The 20187-nt window shown below is 42.2% G+C and overlaps 2 protein-coding genes across 8 annotated transcripts in view; one reads left to right on the top strand and one right to left on the bottom strand.

Annotated features, from left to right (window-relative positions):
• Positions 1-20187, bottom strand: part of DCP1B (decapping mRNA 1B) — a 152075-nt gene that overhangs the window by 93164 nt on the left and 38724 nt on the right. For 5 of the 7 annotated variants that reach the window (XR_011202233.1, XM_069228074.1, XM_069228075.1 and 2 more), the window contains one exon: positions 5312-5378. The exons of the other annotated variants lie outside the window; for them this stretch is intronic. Coding sequence is in view for 4 of the 5 variants with exons in the window: in XM_069228074.1 (XP_069084175.1) it covers positions 5312-5378 (67 nt within the window). In the remaining variant the exon portion in view is untranslated. The remainder of the gene's footprint in view (positions 1-5311; positions 5379-20187) is intronic. 7 annotated transcript variants of the gene reach the window in all.
• The window catches only part of CACNA1C (calcium voltage-gated channel subunit alpha1 C), a 1395795-nt gene continuing 1388348 nt past the window's right edge, over positions 12741-20187 (top strand). The window contains exon 1 of the mRNA XM_069228081.1: positions 12741-13072. Coding sequence (XP_069084182.1) covers positions 12934-13072 — 139 coding nt within the window. The 5' untranslated portion in view covers positions 12741-12933. The remainder of the gene's footprint in view (positions 13073-20187) is intronic.

Here is a 20187-nt window from a genome sequence, read left to right as displayed (position 1 = left end):
CCTCCTCGAGTCTTGGGGAAGGGGAGGCACCATGCTCCCTGCCTTAAATTAAAATAAGAACATCCCTGGAGTCTTTTAACGGCCCTGGGAAGGCCAGGCTGCATGCCCTCTCATAGCACAAAAACATTCCGCCATTTAAAAAAAAAAAAAAAGTTTTGTGAAGATTCATCAAACGTTGCCAAAGTTATAAGAGTCAAAAAACTGCTTTTAATTTGTGGAGGTTGGCATAGTTAAATATGGTAATAAAATATTACTGGAAAAAAGAAAGGCAAAGTGACATAGTTAGGTGAAAATGTCAGTTTAAACATAAAAGTTTGACCTACAACAACACTGCAATTCATCAGATATAGTTATTTCAAGCAGCAGTAACTCGTGCTCTCATCAAGCACCACTTATGACCTCACATATTACAACACTTATGACATATTCTATCACATTGATATCACTATGACATTTAAAATTAGATCACGGACTACAACACAGAGCTGAGCGGTGGCCCAAGTTATAGTTTCTTGAAATAACTATAACCAGTGAATTTCAGTGTTTTTTTTTTTAATTTAAAATGTTAGGTTTACACTGATATTTTCACTTAACATCACTCCAGACTTTGTTTTTCCAGTGAAGATAGATATATCAATAGATCAGTAAATATATCTCACCTCCTGCCCCATACTCCAGGGGACTTTAGTAAGCTAAACAATTAAAAAAAATGACTAACATGTATCTGGTCTAACAAAACAAGACCAAGGATGAAGAGGGCACAGGGTTTCCCAAATGTAGAACTCTACCTTATGGCTGCACAAATAAGGCCTGTCCTAGAATGGACACAAAAGGCACAAGTAAAAGAGTGGATCTTACTATAAAAAGAAAAAATAAAAACACTTGACAATACAACCGCCTGTGGATATTGCCCTGACACCAACTTGTAAACGATGAAAGACTCTACTTGACCTTATTCTACTAGAACATTGGGATAAGTTAACATGTAAAAAGGAATTCACAACATTCCCTTTGCTCATGAAACCACTGTTCTTCAACTCAGAATTCCCACCTGGAATGATGGTCCACAGGGTTTAGAGTATGGAACCAAAGTTGCCCTCCACTTTTGAGGGACCTATTTAAAAACTGTGTAATACTGAAAGGAAATGCTATTTCCCAATCATTACATTTGTCCCCAATAAATCATTTTAGAGTAATATAACTTTTTCACTGGCCCCAGAGTGGAAAACACAGAGAAACAAGCATTTAGAATGCAATAGGTCCCACATTTGCTTGAATTAGAGCTACTGGGGTTGTAAAAGCATAACTCTACTTTTCTTGTTATATAAATTGGTCAATTCTGCCACATAATTTGGTCCTCTCTGCCACGAATTTCTAGTGGCCCTGAATATAAGTAAAGCACTTCCATTTACCTTCTTCCACTAACTGCAGGAAAAAATGAAAATATTGCCATTACTTATTTTCTTTTTTTTATTATTATTGTGCCCCCACCCCCCACTCTAGTGTGGGGGACCCAGAAATGACCTAGACAGAAAGAACACATTGTGCGGTGAGCTATGGGCAAAAGTGTTATGTAAAAGGAATGCCCCGCAAAGCATTATGGGGTGACTTTACGAGTGCAGCAAATATTGTAGTGTCCTCAGAACAGACCCTAGAGGACACCTTAATAAAAATAGCATCTGTAAGAAACATGATTGTGTAACCATATATTCATCCCCAACAGGGCACAATGACATGAACAGTATAGCAGAAAGTAATGCGGTGTAACCATATATGTAGCCCCTAGAGGACATAGTGCCTTACACATTTTGAGGCTTAGCAGGCCTACTGCAATACTATTACAAAGAAGGCCCTTAAAATACAAACTACTCCCAGCTGTAAAACAAAAGTTCCAGTCATGAGAGAGCTTAAAAAGACAATGAATGGTGGCAGAGGTTCTTATTTCGCCCCCCCCCCCCAAACCAAGTGTTGGTACGCAAACAGTGTGCAGTGTTGAACGTTTTGATAGTGGTCCTATTGTCCTAGGAAGACCACAGACTGAGTAATGGGCAAAAAAACTATTTAAAAAGAAATGCCTCGCAAAGCATTATGGGGTAAGTTTCCCAGAGTGCAGTGAATTTGGCAATATTTTGACTGTAAGGCTCAAAGCAGACCCTAGAGGACACCATAATAAAAAAATAGCATTTGTAAGAAACATGGTCATGTAACCATAGTCAGCCCGTAGAGGGCCTAACAATATGAAAACAGATTATTAGAAAACAATGAAGTATAATTATATAGGACCACCACAGGCTGAGTTATGGGCAAAAATGTTTTGAAAAAAAAGCCTGCAAAGCATTATGGGGCGAGTTACCCCGAGTACAGTACAGTACGTTTTGAATATTGAGTACAGTGAATATTGTAGTATCAGCTCTCCCATTGTGCCGGGAGAGCCGCGTTGAGGATTTCTGTGTTTTTTTTTTTTTTTACTGTTGTAACTGCTCCAATTTGTGTATTTGCAACTGCTAAACTTCTAGTCATGTAAAGCGATCCTGACATCAAGTTCTCAATATATGAAATTTCAGTTATGTAAAGCGCGCCACGATCGTGTTTGCGCTATATGAAACTTCATGTACTCATGTAAAGCGCTTCTCTGAGTTTACGCTCTATGAACCTTTTTCAGAAAAATATGATCTAAATGTGAAATAAATAAAAAACAGTGGCATACCCAAAACAAGGAAGAGGAAGAAACAACATATCACTGCGCAAAGTACAGAGGAATAAGAAAAAAAATAGTGCGCCTCACTAAGGTATCTCGCCGATCACGCAATAATCCATGCAATAAGCTCAGTCTCCAAGGTGAACACAAAGCAGCCTCAATGCAGGACAAACGTAAAGCAATTCCCTACTAAATCAAGGGAATTTTGAAAGGCAGGCCCAGGAACGAATGAAAGTGATGGGCGTAAGATGGGCGTGGTTAAAGTCCACAGTATAGATTACAACAGGTCAAGAACAGCAGAGCTTGCGCATTGCTATGCTCGACCTAACAAGGAGTAGAGCTCCCACATCAATTTATATACTCTATAAAATCAATAAAGCCATCACTGTGGAGAAAGAGGTACAGTATTTCACAAGTGGTGGAACTGCCCTAGAATCCAAGAATTGTGGTAACAAACAGCACAGACAACAGAGAACATTCTGACCTCTCTGCTGGAACTTGATCCTCAAGATATGGTGTAGGGCACAGGTCTTTAAACAGGGGGCCTTGAATGATCCTTGGGGGAAGAGGAATGGGGTGGGGCGCAGTGCCAGTCTTTGGCCAAAAGAAGCATTATGCTGATAACGGGGCTTTGTTTTAAGTTGAAAAAAATGTGCAGCAGCAAACTGCTCTGTAATGGGCCATTGTTAGCTTTTTTTTGTCATTTACATTCAAGCTAGGAGTGTGTCTCAAAAGAGAGGGTACTCCAAATACTCTTCAAAACCCCCACCTCCCAGTAATCACTCTGTGGATTCTTTTACATGTTACTAAGAACTGTCTGACCAGAATAGTACAGTTGGCATTGTGTATTTGAATGCATTTTTAAAACAATAACAGAACTTAACTGCAATATTTAAATAAGTCTAGACATATTTAAAAACATTGCCAATTTAACAGGAACATTTTGAAAAATGTGTGAATGGGTTCCCCACCGGTGTAGGGGAACCAAGGAGAGCAACGGCAACACCCTACCTCAAAGGTTCAAGGGAAGCCAATAACACGTGCTCCTAGCTGATAAAATATCTACTGCCCACTTCTGGAAATTGTCCATGCTCCTTCCAGTGAGCCTCTAGTGGTCTAACTGGTGGGCAATTTATGCTATGGAAAAAACTGACTGCTACAATTCACAACCGAATAGTGAGATTTTAATGCATTTAGTCCCCTTCTTGCTACAATGTAGGTGAAAGAGGAAATACATATCTTCTTAATTAATATGCACAACTTTATTACTAAAGCTTACCTATAGCAACCAACCACAACAGTCACATAGCCCTTAGGACATCTTACCTTCATAATGAATTATAATCACAAAGCAAGCAACCCATACTTGATCAACATCATCATTCATTGCTCACTGCAAAGCTCATACAAAGTTACGCTTGCTGCTGCTACTATATTAAAAGATATACTAGTATGTAAAGGTTTTTACTGATGTCGAAAAGGAGCTAAACTGCTCATTTAGATATGTGTAATGATGTTGTACAAGAAAAAAACAATACAAAAAGTTTTGAAAAGCGCAGTCTTCTCTGTTGTCCATTGCATCAAAACGTTGATCGACAAAATCAAAACTTAATTTTTGTTTGACTGAGTAGATGGTGTCTAACACTTTCAGCTTGAGGAGCGTAGTGCCAGAGAATGCAAACAAACAAGGGTAACTCAGAACAAGGGAAACATATGATGTCTGACAGTCAGTTGACTTGTTAATCCATGACGCTCTAGCTGGCTCTCCCAGTTCTATTATTCTAGTTCGGTTAATGGCATAAGAAAAGTTTTACATTTATTGCCACAAAGGAAACCTATTATTCGTTTAATCACCAAATCACTTTGGTATGGGATATGTGGAAATTCACAAAGTCACCCTTAAACATTCAAATTTGACAGTCTCCTAGAAGTCAGCAAGAGGCAATAACATCTTAGGTCTATATTTTGTAGACAAACTATTTCAGTGAATACTAGCCGAAGGATGGACAGTAGAGCCTGGTACAGAGTTATAAGCAAGCAGGGTGGTTTCAAAAAGTACAGGAATGCCTCATTGCATAGCCCTTTAGAAGATAATTTTGGCAAATATCAAAACCTTGTTGAGCCAAGTAGGTGATTGCATGATGTGTAAACTGTGAGAATGTCTGATATTAAAACAGTAAAGGTAGTTATCATAAGATGGGAATTTTGTATGCTGCTTCATGCTTGATCAGGTGGCTTCAAAGCCAAGACACATTAGTCGGACAGCAGACAGGACCAAGTAACAGGCAACCAGAACCAAGATACTACAGAATATTATTGTGCCCAATGGGGCAGAATTGCATCTAAACTATATACGAAGTATCAGATATCAGAGACTATTAAGTAAGTGATACACTGCAGGTTAAAGTATGAAATGTGGCTGGCAGATCCCTAAGACTAGAAGTGGTCCTCTGGTTTACTGCAATGCCTCTTAAGGAGTGCACTGGCCTATCTTTGTCTGAAACACTCAACAGGGGAAAAAAAATACATTTTGGACGATGAACTGCTCCACACATCTACTCAGCTTAAAGGAGCATCAACTGCGTATTTAAACTCGAGCAGTAAATAACTTACTTTTTCATGAGCTCTGCGATTCTTTGGCATTCTTCCTTGTCATAAAACCAAATCCCGTATATGGAAACTGTAAAATAAAAAGCAAGCGAAAATACTGAGTGTTATCTGGCACGCAGAACTGTCCAGTTGAGTGCTAACATGTCTCTTTAAGGCAGGGGTAATCGCCGCTCTGAACTCAAGGTGACATTCACATCTGGCAGGAGCAGTAAGTCACCAAGACGAGCCAAGAAAAGACCAGAATGCATTACATACACATGCTACAGTTGCAATGTTACTCTATTTACCATTGTGCCTGCTGATCAATGCAGCCAACATGCAGCAGAGTCTTCAAAATGACTGCCAATGTGGGAACCTTTGGCACTACACATTTAAGAGAGTACACATAGCTAGGATTTCAAGAGAAACACAGCAAAAATACAGTGTGGAGCACTTTTAAAAAAGTTTTTTGACATTCCATTTTTAACGAGAAAATTATTAATCAAACACCTGCTTTACGTCTGAAACAGCAGAATTGATTACTTGGCTGAATCACAAAAAAACAATACCTTGTAAAGCGCAGACATTCCTTTGCAAGGCACCTTCCACCACTTTCTCCTGTTGGTAGTGGTACTTAAAACTGGCTTATCAAAAACGCCTGCCTACCTCCATGACTGTACATCCTCAGCACGGACTGCCCCAGAACATTCCTGCCTATACCCCATGGGCACAAGTGAACGGAGGTCAGTATCTAATACACACGGTTACACAAGCGGGCTCTAAGAAAAAGTACCTGTCTGCGGATGAGACGTAAGGGCAAAGCCTGGGAAGTAAAATGCCATCTGCCACTCTCCATTTGGTGGACCAGTACTGCGTCAGTACATGTTGCGAGGGGAAGGAGCGTGGGCTTTGATGGTGGAAGTGGCATCACAAGGATGAAAAGTATCAGAGTATCTACTGAGATAACACTGAGCTAACACTAATATTTTACACACCGCTCTCTCTCAAGCACAACAATTGAAAAAGTATTTCCAAGCAGACAAAGTGCTGGGAGGACAATGGTGCTAGCTATGCTTCAACAGATATTGAAGGACAAAACTAGCACCAAGTATGGACACTAGGATGCTTACTCAAGGAGTATTAAGTTCCTCATTTGGCAGTCACACGCATTTCCTTGTCTGGAACATGCATCCAGAAAGCACAAAAGCTGACTTAGTGTTGACTAAGAGCCCAGTCTATGCAGTACATGTGCTGTAGACTGCTTGAGATGCAGGGTTCTTATCTTCTAGCAATGGGCACTTTACATGCTTGCTGAGTCATTTCTGGTGTACTAATAAACAGAGGAAGAAAATATCAACGTCTATAAAAAAATCTCAGGTCTCAACTCAGAAGGACAGTGGAAGATCTTCAGATCTGATCGGGAAAGGTCTCCCCAAACAAGGCAAGATAGAAAACTACCTACTTCTGACGGAGGTTTAGCACAACATTTGGAATTAATTAGGCAAACGTTTGGAGACCGTTCAAAAGTCACATGCCAAAATGAGGAGGGATCCAATGACTCAATCTAGAAGCAATTTAACAGGATGCTACTGGCTCAACATGTTTGGTTATGCCAGCTACTGGCTCAGGCCGAACCCGGCTTTGGATCAGGTCCCTAAAATAGCATACTTCCTGGAGTGTGCTTACATGTCTCAGCAGAGCTCCCACAGTTTTCAACGAACTCACGAATGGTGACAGGCAATTGGACAGGTCAGAATGGTTGCTTTTCCTAGCGAATACCAGCAACAAAATGCCAGACTGAGGCTTTATTGGAATTCAAGAAAGAAGAACAAACAAAAAATATCAACCTATTTTTGAGAATGGAACATGGACTTTTATCAGCAGAATTAGGAGACAACATACTGCCCATAAAGTGACAGTCAGTCACAAATATAACCTTCAAGAAAAAACATCTATGAAACATCATGGTCAGGAAGAAAGTGAAGGCGAGATTAAGAATCTAAGCCAAGCGATATCAGTGCATGAAACAGGCAAGACAGGGAGTAATGTAACTATATTGTATGAAAGGATGTCAGTGGGAAACAGTTCTAGTGCCATGGCAGTGTCGGCAGTCAAACATGAAAGTGAAATTCTCAATGCAGTGGATGTGATCTAGACACCCACAGACACAGATCAGCATCCAGTAGGCTCACAAAGCAAGGCAGTCACAAGGGATGTGTATCAAGTCACATCTTTTATGGTTACTCCTCCAGCAGTCATAGTAGGTAAATAGTTTAACATGATTTCGTTTCTGGGGAGTCCAATATAAGTTATGGAAGAGTGTGAATTTGAGTTTTGACTCCCTGAATACCTCCCAGTGAGCTTGTAAAGGGGCTGGCCAGTCTTACAGAGTATAGTGCCTCCATAGTAATGGTCACCAGTGAGGTCTGGCCGGACATTCCATTAGTTTAGAGTACAGTGCTGAAATGATAGCCCTTTAGAGTGGCGGTGTCCCTAGAGTTTAAGGTAGGTCATAGCTGGCATAGTCAGCAAAGCTTTCAGATCAGGCCCATGCTACTACTAACACTGTGCAATTGGTGCTAAATCCAGTGGTGTAATGCAGGTAATCTGAATTCTATCTGCAGGGTGTGGAAGAATTTGGGTGATCTCTACAGAAGAAGCTGACCCAGTAAGCAGATTCCTCTACATAATCATTCCCTCCAACCAATGGCTGTATCGTTTATTTAAGTACTCCCTTTACACCAAATGGGGGCCAGTCTGTGTAACATTAAGTGGTGCAGTTCTAAATGATAACGATGGCATACATCTTTCTTAACACAAACACCAGCAACAGGTAAGGAGAGCAAACAACAGAAAATAGCAGAGAGCCCTGTCCCTCCGCTGGACTAGATGTTTCTGTAGAAAGCACAGGATCGGAGTCTCTTTTTTAGAAAGAGAGATGAAAACCTTAAATGGTCAGATCAACACAGTTTATAAGAACAGCACAGTCGCCTGAAATGTTCTACTTCGGGTAGAACTATCCACATAATAAAAAGGTGAGGACTTGCCAGATAAAGTGATTAGAAAGTTATCAATTTACTGAACCACTTATTTTTTTCTTCCTCTTGAGAAGTCTTAGATCTAAAGGATCCAGTATTTGGTGAGGGAACTGCATTGTTTTACACTGCAGTATTTAAGTAGTGCTTCATACAACATGGCAAAGTGCTGCACCACATGGAAAATCCTTCAATCAACAGCAAAATAGTGGAATATTCATTGGCTGTTCTGCACAATAGTGCTTAGCAATTGCCATCAACACCCTTCGGCCACCGCAATCTTAAATTTTAGGAAAAACTTTAATTTTCTACAAAACAAATTGGATAGTGACTGTGTAAGAGGCTCAGACTGTGTGCATGTTTTACGCCCAAGTATGTGAAATTGGGAACATTTGAGCAAGCTATATTTTTCTGCAAGTGTACGCTGTTTCAAATAACTGCATTTGCCTGAATATACACCCTTCAGAGAAAGCCCACTGGCACAGCTTCGTGGACCAAGTTGTAGTTACCAAAACATCTTTGTTACCTATCGAGAATATTAACGGGGCATAGCAGAACAGTAAATGCATTTTTGTAGTAACTGACCAACGAACATCCTCAAATATTACAGAAATTGTCAAAAACATGGATAAAAATAAATTGTGAATACATCAATACAATTATTCAGGTGCATTAATGTCTCACCAATATCCACGTGCTTAAAAAAAATGTAAGGTCACAATATCCAACATGATCTAAAACTGAAAGTCTAAAATATATGGAAACTCAAAGGTTAAGGAGCAATGAAACCTTAGCTTTATTTGAGCTCAAAGTCTTATTTAATGTTAAATCTATAATTTTAAATGTAACTTCTTTGTAAAAAAAACTGTAATTGAATATTGTTGCGATCTGTGATGTGTGCTACCTACATACCGTTCTTGTAAGGTCTGTTATGTGCATTATCTGTGGTGTGTGGATTGTGTGCATTATGTTACTATATGTGATGTGCGGATTATCACCCACTCCTCGCGCTATTCCCGGTCTCCAATGTGTCCCTGCACCACAAATACCCCGTGCGGTTTATTTAATTTTACACATGGCTTAAAGGTTAAAAAAAAAAAACACACTAAGACGCAGCCACTGCCAACTGCGTCATGGTGCGTTTTTTTTTTTGCATAGCTGCTCAACTGCTGTGCAACATGTAAAAAAACATAGGCGAAACCTGTTGGTTTTGGCAATGATGGTTTATCAGGGGTGCATGCAATCTTGAAATTACAATATATATTGATTGAGACTTTACACTGCACATGCTCTGTTACAGGAATACTGCCTGAAGTACGATAGTCTTACTAAGTACCCTGCCTTAAATATATAAAACTCAAAATTAAAAGGGCTGGTTCCTTTTTCAACAGTATTTAACTCCTCAGTGCATGGTACGAGCTGGTATGGTCGGCCACGGTTGCCGTGTGCCGAGGACGAGACCAGCTCGTCCTGCACCTGGCTCATGGGGGGGGAGCAGCCTTCCACCCCACTCCCCCAAGGGCAGTGATGGAAGGAGACTTGCTTCCCCTTCCACCCCTCCCCAGTGACGTCGGATGACGTCAGCGCGCAACCTCATCAAAGGTCACCTCCCATCGCGCTGGAAGCTCAGCTGCCCACTAGACACCAGAGATCAGTTTTATTTTTTTATTTTTTTACATGTAGGGAGCGATCCCTTAGGCAAGGGTCTCTCCCCTGGGGGAAAATTGTTTTTTGGCTATTTCTGCCCCCTTTGATACACTAGACACCAGGGAATTTTTTCTTTTTGGTCAATTTCACGCAAGGGGAGCGAGCCCTTAGGCAAGGGTTGCTCCCCTGGGGGAACACATTTATTTTAGGGCATTTCTGCCTCCCCTCTGGGCAGATTGGCCTATTTTGAGGAGGCTGATCTGCCCCCAAGGACGACAGAAGCCACTACGCACTAGGGATTATTTTTATTTTTTATTTTTACACTTGGGGAGCGACCCCTTAGGGTGTCTAGTTTTGTGTGAGTGGATTATTGACATTGGGTTAGTAAGTTACCAATGGTCAAACTCGTCTAATAAGGTACTCCAATATGATGTAAGACCAACATTTTAATGTTAAAACATTTTATAGTAAACTGTACATCTCTGCCGGTGCTTCAAGGAAAACTGGAATGCAGATGGTTACTACCAGTGATTATATATATTATTATTATATATATATATACATATACACACACACACACCATTTTGTTTCTTTTTTTTTTTTTTTTTTTTTACAATCTGCCTGTTTATAGTCACCACTAACCAACAGCTAATGCATCTTTATTTTGCAAGTCAACACTGTTCTGGCTATATTATGAATAAACGATTAATCAGCTCTTATAGTAAGTCCAGCTGTAAAACTTATTCTGTGACTAACCTCTTCCAATTCTGAAAGGGATAGCCCGAGAAAAGTACAAACCACCATATTTGCCTGGGATTATACCCAAAAACTCAGGTGGGACGTGAAGAGTTCTCAACCTTTTGCAAGGTAATTATTACGGCCAATTTGCTCAAGAACCACGTCTCCAGCATGGTTGTACTATTCTTCCACTACAAAAATAATCTTAGTAGGCATTAGAAAGTAAACACAACCTTTTACTGGCTCCTATTTATCCAATCTCACAGCAAGGTGTGATCTGATGCACCACTGTGAGTGAAAGTAGCCAAATGTCCTGTACAAAACCACAATGTATGGCTGACCAGAGGTCGAAAGGAAACTCACAAACTAAACTATACAAACAGCTTCTTTATAGACACATAGAATGCATATGTGCAAGGTGAGGGGTGGGAGGGTGGCCAGATGAGTTCCTAATTCTAGGTACGTTAAAAAATTAAAAGTACATGTGCAAATACACAAGTCTCTGCAAAGGCAATATAAACACTCACTACAGTGTTTGCCATTATTCAGAATTAATATTGCCAGGTTTTTTTTGTTTTTTTTTACGTTTTAAAATTTGAAAGCTTGGACCTTCAAACAAAAGGGGGTACTAAACAGCTGAACGTGTGTGATTAAAACCAAGCACATGTTTGGATTCATTGGTATCCATGCCTCGGGTCAAAGAGGCACTGGTAAACAGTAGGTAAAAAGGCCCTAATGCAAGCAGGGTAAAAATCACCCAACCAGGCAGGGTTGTAAGCAGAGGTCAAAGTAGGCAAGAAAACGGGGGAACGATGTTCCCAACCTTTATTAATTTGATTAAAACAGTTCCCATACTTTTTTTTTTTTTTTTTAAATCAAAACAACACCTCTTCCTGAATGGTTGCGTTGCAGACTGAAAGCGGATAACAAGGATCTCCTCTATTGTGAAGTGAAAGAAAGAAAAGGCAGCTAAAGAAGAACCAAATCAATCTCTGTGGTGTCTGTTACCTGAAAAAAATTTAAACTTGTGCAACTGGTTAATCGGCGATTCTAAAAGCCGTATTCAGCACAGGCTTGCATTGATCGATTCTGGATTTTGTCCTTTTTTACTGAGACCTAGAAAAAGTTTTTGCAGTAGGTACAGCCGGCGCATTACTAAAACATAACTTTTGAAAGGACTGTAAACAATTAGAAACAATATTTTTGCACGTTTTGTCACAACCTACTTATACTGAACGCAACCTTTCTTTACTGCGTGCGATAGGTTTTTAAACTAGTGACTTGCATATTCACATCGCTTTCTGTCACAGGCTTGGACCGCAGCACTATAAACACACGTCACTTTTTCCCCAGTGAATCAACCAGCTTTCAGAGCAGTGACGTCCACCGACAGACGTCTGAAGTGGTCGCTTTAACTAGCCAGTTTCTGTACCAGAAAAAATACATTTCCCAAGATAAACTTAAGTTGCATTTAAAGTGTGGGGATCATTTTTAATATGCTGTTACCTGTAGGTGAAAGGCAACAAAATATTGAAGAAAACGTTGTTCTTTTTAGCAACGCCTCAGGCCAACCCTCAAACTCCCTGCCCCCACCTCCACTCTACTGTGAACCACAACCCCCGCCCCCCACACACACTTTTCTTTAAGCACTTCGCCCGCTGGCTGTAAGTGATGTCCCTGACTAAAGTGAGGTGAGCCCCCCATACCTCAGCAGTAGTGCACCTGTTCCCCAATTAGTAGCCAGTCCCCAGCTGGTGAGCTGCTCTGACAGGGATGCTCGGTGCACGTCACGCCTCGGCAGCACGGGCCCTATCAGGGCCGCCGGTGGCGCGATACGAAAAGCAGAGCCCATCATGACTTACTGAAGGGCCCAGATGACAGGCGTCCAGTGCGCGTCTCCCGTCACTTCAAAGTAGAAGTTTTCCATGTAAAACTATGGAGGAGAAGGGGAGGGGCAGCCCTGGCAGACTGCGTCTCCAGTGTGGCTGGAGACAGCAGTAGGCCGTGGAGCAGGCAGTGCTTCGGTGGGAGGGACAGCAGTGGGTCACCGCCACTAATTCAAAACACACACAACCCCAGGGGCCAGCGCTCAAATCTGCTGCGCAACAACCTGCGGCAGAGGAGGCTGACCTGTGACTGCAGCCACTGAGGAGGCTGGCATGCAATGAACCTTGCACCGCTGTAGACGAGCAAAAGCGCGCATTACCGCTTTTTGAAGGTTCAAAAATGCTACGCGCCTTTGTCCAGCAGGCGACGGCGAGGTACCAGCCCCTCCCGAAAGACACGGCACCCGACCCCAACCTGAAGTACAAGGGCACGCTGGTGTACGAGTCGGAGGTCGAGCGCGTGCACATCACACCGGGAGGTAAGGCCTGGGAGTCCCGGACTGCGGAGGCGCGCGAGCCCTCGCAATATAAAGGCGGGAGGCGGAGGAGGCTCGGGGGAGTGGCAAGCATTTATACCACACGTGGGAGTTTTGATGGATGCTTCCAGGCACTGTCCACTTGTGGGGCACAAGCTGGTGAACTCGGATTAACCCTAAACGCATAATAGCCCCACAGACACCCGGAGAAGGGTATTCTGTGTGGTTGGCGTATCCAGTGAAAAGGGCCTAACTAAAGGTTATGAACCAAAAAAGATGTCCAGGAAGGGTGGAAGTGGGGGTGCAGACACAGGAGTTAAGAAAAGTATTTACGCACTCCGAGAACTGTAAGGGCATGAAGAGGTTTCCCAGTCGGTTCTTGGGGCACAACTGGTAACAGAATTCCAAAAACCAGGAGCAGGCACCGAAAATAAAGAGCGCATTGGCCAAGCTGTTAGTAACATATTGTAAGATGTGCAAAGTAAACAGCAAAAGGGATGGTTTAGCATCCGATATTGCTGTATTTACATGCACACCCAAAAGGGGAACTTTAGTAATGCAGCAGCCTTTCCTTCAAGGGGCCTGGGCTGGTTTAAAAAAATACAAGTTTCACATTCGGTAAGGTAGACACGCGGAAGGTGACATACTGTTAATGGTAAGCCAACATCTCTCCGTTTGCAGCCAAGACTGGGAGGGGGGGGGGGGGGGGTTGTCGAAAACTGGGACTAGTGTAAATAATATTCATTAGACGTCTAGTAGATTTTGCAATGAGAACTATTAGTACACACATTCAGATACAGGTAGCAAAAAGGTCAGTGTGGACTTTGTGAGGACTTCTTGCAGTCTTTATTGTGGTATATCCGTCTGTTTGTTTTCGTTGACTCTACATTTGTGAACAGTATCCCTGCAGATGCCTTTGTCAATGTTAAAGCCAGCTTGGAGAAGTTCTCACATTACCGTCTGGGAATATTTTTTTGTACTCCACTTCTGATCAATCGTTATCAGGGCCAGGCATTATTAAATGTTTTTTCCCCTTGTTTAAAATGACAAACATTTCACACGGGCCTCCATATTTTTTTAATCACAGAAACGAAAACTCCCAAGAGTGTGAGAAGAAGAGATCTGTAATTATACAAACTGTGTTTCTTCTGAGCAGCACCTTTTTTTATCCAAGTGCTATTCACATAGAGGGATTTGGAGGTAAAGACTTCAATCGTTTATCTCACTAAAGCAAATCATAAAGGTTTAATATACAGGCAGAAATATGTCACTTAACAAAAACAGACAAATAACTCAACCATGGAAGCAAACTTAAAATAATCAGACCAATAACTCCTACAACTAAAGTCTGCAACAGTTTAGCCAATAAGAGAACAGGATTTCTTTACACAATGGGAGACAACACTTAATGACCCTGTATAACCAGGCTAAGGCAAGATGTGTCAACGAGGTAAACATTTGTAGCGCACAACTGCTGTAATGTGCAGACCATGAGATATAATCCTGGCAAGGCCCACTCACTATCTTTCAAGCGTCAATAATTAGAGTACCATGAAACTGGGAAATAACTGGTATTTACAGCCCTTAGAAACATCGGAGTGCTGAATGATTATTATGGTTTGTTTACTATGCTTATTAAGAATACTTACTCATTAGGAGCAGACCAACAATGCCTACCCCACAGAAGCAGGCCCATTCTACTTACCTAACAGGAACAGAACAATAATGTTTGCTTAGCACAGGAGGACCAAGTATGCTTACCAAACGTGAACAAGTTGGAAACTGTTTCCATACTGAGGCAGACCAAGATTGCTTAGTCTACCGGAGCAGCCCAACAAAGCTTACATATACAGAACAGGAATAACTGCCCAACAGAAGAAGAGCAGCATGAGTTTAGGAGGGGTTACCCAACAGGAGCAGACCAACAATGCTTGCCCAACAGGAGCAGACCAACAATGCTTGCCCAACGGCAGCAGACCAAGAAAACTCACCCAACATCAGCAAACCCTGAATTTTTGCTCTACAGCAGATCCCAACAATTGTACCACAAGTGCTAGCCAATATGAGCATATCAAAAATACCTTAAGGATCTAGGCTAAATAATGCTTATCCAACAGGAGCAGATCAAGCATGGTTACCCTAGCAGAAGCAGGCAGCTTGCCCTGAGGAAACAGTGTATTAATGTGTTCCTGTAGGAGAATTGCCATGCTTATCCCAAGAAGCAGACTGAGAATGGACAAAAATGCAACACCTAGAGTGTTTGCTCCTTTGGAAGAAACCTAAAAATGCTCACCTCATATAGCATCAAAAGGTTAACCATTTAGAAGGATACTACAAGTGTGTTCTCAACAGGAGTCGATAAAGAACACTTACTGTAGAACTAACAACGAGTGTACCCCTCAGTACCACACCAACACTATTTAGGCTACAGGAAGAGACAAATGAATGTTTAATGTATGGGGCAGAAAATGAATGATTATCCTATAAAAGCCGATCGAAGCTTCCTACTGTTTGACATTGAGCCATTATTTGGTGTGGCTCCCAGGCCACATTAATCCTTTCTCATAAATTTTCTCCACTCACTCACCCCTGAAGGTGTCTATTTATGGTCACCTAAGCAGATAACAGGCGTGAAGGGTGGGATCCACTGTGATGCAAGTACCCAAGTATTTTAGCTGGGATAAGGTTTGTAGTCATGTGATCAACTATAATTTGGGGAAAATGGGATGTTTTGTAGGTAAATCTAAATTATACTGTCATTCTTCCATCGCTAACACACACATTGAAAGCAGAGCCTTTTAAATCATTTTTTGCTGGCCTATGATAAAGGCTATGTGTGGTCTACAGTGGTAACATTCGAATTATATATTCTGTCTCTTTACAAAGGAATCCACTCTTTAGTAACACCTCAGACCTATTCAAAGGAGTGAAACTCGCAAACAAAATAATATAGAAATCACTGCTGGAACTCAATAGTACAAGCAGTATGTACGCGGTCCAGCTTCTTAACACTGGTTTCATGCACAGCTTTGGAGCTAATCTAGAAAGTTATTTTGGGCATGCAAATATTTGTGGAAACGGCCAGTATGTTCTGCAAGTACTAGCCAGCAGGGCCCTTCACTTTTAGGGAGGGTAGGGTGTGGTGGCAGAGAGAAGGCACAGGGAAAGCTTTCTCAAACGTATCACGACAAAAGCATGGATTGGAATGCTACTGGTTTCAAAGCCACGCTGTAGATGGTATCTTTAAACAAAGCAATACGGGACCAAAAGAAATGGCTGAGCACGCTATACTATGCTACACCATACATATACTAATAAGCTGTGCAATAAAGGAGGGCTCGAAGGGATCTATGAACTTCTGTAAGTGCACAAGTCAGCAGTACATGTTCCAGACAATCGTAAAAGCTACCTGCAGAACAAGTGCCATGATTTTGTGAAGTTCTTTTCGGATTATGATAACCATCTTAAGTCTTTGAAACCCAGCTGGTGGCCAAGAACATGCAGACTTTTCTGTTTTACCGGTTATCAGTAACGATTGGGGGAAGAGAGTGTAATTCGTTTGAAACTCTTAGCACACAAGAGCAACATAGCAGTGGTACACATCCAGAAGACATGCAGTAATTTCAATAAAACTGTACAGCAAACAGAAAAAATAAACAGTACATAAGTAACTCCCTAGTCCTTCAACAGGAAACAGTCTTGGGAGACAGACAGCCGTTTTGAACTTCTACTGAACAAACACTGACAAAGCCAATAGGTCTGGCTTTGACAATGTCTAAATTGTGGGTAACAATTACACACACTGTTGAAGATTTTGCATAATAGGAGCATGCGCTAAACGAGATTTTATAGACACATTTTCCACAAAATTCTTCTGAGGGAATTTTTGCCGAAATGTCCTTTCTTGTTGTGAACGATTCCCACAACAGCCATTTTGTGGGGTACATCCTCTGCAAATGGTAGTTTTTGTTTCCAAACATAGCTACTTTATAAAGCTTGTAAAAACCGCAATGTCTGCGCACAAGGCTTGTAGGACTGCAAACTGGATATCTTCTGTAGGTTATTCTTGTCCCAGCTTACACAGACCTTATTTTGGCCAATTTTGTCTTTTTGGACTGCATATTGGTTTTTGAAAGAAAGTTTACAGTCTGGATTGGCCATCAACATTAGCATTTCTTACAACAAACATAACATATCTCACATCCTAAAACAAGTGGATCCTATGCAAATAAATACAAAAGTAACCATGTAAGGGGTACTGCAGTCAGCAGCAGAGGTCTGTAGTTTATCACAAGCAATTACCTCCTTTCTAAAGATTAATTAAATGGAGAAAGATCACACATAGTCAATGTACGAAATAGGTTAGATCAGTAGTTCCCAACCTGTGGGCCGGGGACCCCTGGGGGTCCGCGACTGCTTAAAAAATTTAATAATATTAGGTCCCAGCTACAAGTAATGACTCCGTGGGGGTCCCCGGGTTCCAATAATGATTCAGTGGGGGTCCCCGGGCTCCAGTATTGAAAAAATGGGGGTCCACAGAAGTCAAAAGGTTTGAAACACTGAGTTAGATCTTTTTAGAACAAGGATGATAAGAATGTTTCTTCAACAAATTAAAACATGGATGTGTTATATTGAAGCTGTCAGACTATAAAACACCAGGCGATGTACCCTACAAAAATGGTGGGCTTGTCAGCTACAGTCAGGCCGCTAATATTTGCCTGTACTTTGCACTTCTTCATGGGGACATCATTTCTGCTCAATCCATCTAAAGCCAATCATCTCACTACATGGCTGAGGTTTCACCAATCAATTGGAATTACAGAACGGCTTTGGTGAAGGGTCCATCTTAAAGGAAGTTATTTATTAAGACGTATCATATTAAACTAGATCATGTTGGACCATAAAAGTTATGGAAAAAAAGAGAAAGAGAAAGAGAGAGAGAGAGAGAGAGAGAGAGAGAGAGAGAGAGAGAATTGTCTTCAAGGGAAACCTCAGTACACATCGAGGAGACAAATTTCTGCTCAGTTGTTAAAGTGCATCCTACATAAAGCCTTTGGCCAGATGGGAGTTAATGGGCAAAGACGATTCTTTCCATTTGTCTGCATTAAAGAAGGAAAAGTGGACAAATGGCGGGCCTAAGTATAATTCCTCTTTATTATGTAAGGATGGTGATGTAGCACTTTGACACACACCAGGGAAGAGTCTCATTTGGTTACAAAAGCACGCACATTCACACCAGTGGATCACTTCTTGTTCTCTTTGCAAAACCTGCAGGCGCCCGGTAATGTTAATGTAATTAAATGCATTTTACAATAGAAATGAAAGTATTTAATTAGCAAAAACCGAATTCACCCAAACCAAATCACTCCGGGTGACTGTACTTCTCCGAATTAATTGTTTGGATTTCAAAGGTAAAATACTTCACAATTGACGCTGCTGGCCAGCTGCAAGGAGGTGCGGGCAGGGATAACACCCAGGGCACGGAAGGACCAGCCGTGCTGTGGTCTTTGGAGCAGAACTCTGGCAGCAGGTCAGAAATCACTGCTGTCAGGCTCTGCACGCGGCTGCTTGCTTTACAGTAAACACATTCTTTGGTTTTGTGTTTGGACAATAGTTAAAATGTTCCGCATCATCTGGATACACTCGTGTACCAGTGCTTTTTTTTGGCCCAGATGACAGGAGGAACCGATATGAATCACTCCCACACTGAGCCCCAGTTCAAACAGGCTAGAAACCACAGTGGGAATGGAATTTAAAGTAGATATATACCGGTATAAGTGTGTGAATATATATGTTTAGGTTACAGTGGTGGTAGGTGTTGAAAAAAATTGAAAATTAACATTTAAGAAAACAAAAACATGCCGAAATTAACCAATTCTAGTTTATTGAGCGAACTATAACTTGCCCCACCCCAACCATGCACTTGCTTATGACCTCCCAAATTACATCACTCAGCACGTTAAATGACGTCATTGGTGACATCACGAATGACGTCACGGAGTACACAGCTCTTCTGCTGAAAAGCTTCAATGCAGGAAGGCCCCCAAGCACCCGCTGCTACACTATCTTATCTCGAAAAGACGACCGGAATGCCGAGCGCTTGGCAGGGTCTGTGGGCCGTGGAGGCGCGCTCACGTCTGCCTATGTGCAGACATCCATACATGGGAAGGGAAGGCAGCGTGCGGAGGCGGGGGCCTGATTCCCTCTCACCTCGCCCACCCCACGCAGAATGTACTTGTTCCCTGAAACAACACACGTGCATTCACGGGGACAACCGAGCAGGTGACCGTCTGATCTCAGACACCAAAGAAACAGGTAGTTGTGGTGCGGCAGCGAAGGCTTTCTCAAGCTTCAGTGAGGCACAGAGAACAAGTACATCAGTGCCACGTCCCTTCTCACAGAAGAGGCGTACACATACAGAAAACGTGCAAGCTTCGCTCTTTCAGAGCAGCTACAGCAGACAAATGTGAAGGCTTCTCTCTGTAGAGAGCAGGTACAACAGAGAGAAGCCACGCAAGCCTCCATCTCTCACAGAGCAGGTACAACAGAAGCCACGCAATCCTCCATCCCTCACAGAGCAGGTACAACAGAGAGAAGCCACGCAAGCCTCCATCCCTCACAGAGCAGGTACAACAGAAGCCACGCAAGCCTCCATCCCTCACAGAGCAGGTACAACAGAGAAGCCACGGAAGCCTCCATCCCTCAAAGAGCAGATACAACAGAAGCCACGGAAGCCTCCATCTCTCACAGAGCAGGTACAACAGAAGCCACGCAAGCCTCCATCCCTCACAGAGCACACACGCAAGCCTCCATCTCTCACAGAGCAAGTACAGACAGAAGCCACGCAAGCCTCCATCCCTCACACAGCAGGTACAACAGAGAAGCCACGCAAGCCTCCTTCTCTCTGCTGTAACTACTCTGTGATAGAAGTCACGCAAGCCTCCATCTCTCAGAGCAGGTACAACAGAGAGAAGCCACGGAAGCCTCCATCTCTCACAGAGAAGGTAGAACAGACAGAAGCCACAGAAGCCTCCTTCTCTCACAGAGCAGGTACAACAGAGAAGCCACGCAAGCCTCCTTCTCTCACAGAGCAGATACAACAGAGAAGCCACACAAGC

Source organism: Pleurodeles waltl, chromosome 4_1 (assembly GCF_031143425.1).
Source record: "Pleurodeles waltl isolate 20211129_DDA chromosome 4_1, aPleWal1.hap1.20221129, whole genome shotgun sequence".
Taxonomy (NCBI): Eukaryota; Metazoa; Chordata; class Amphibia; order Caudata; family Salamandridae; genus Pleurodeles; species Pleurodeles waltl.
The sequence above is the reverse complement of the archived record's forward strand: the minus strand, read 5'-3'. Positions and strand labels throughout refer to the sequence as shown.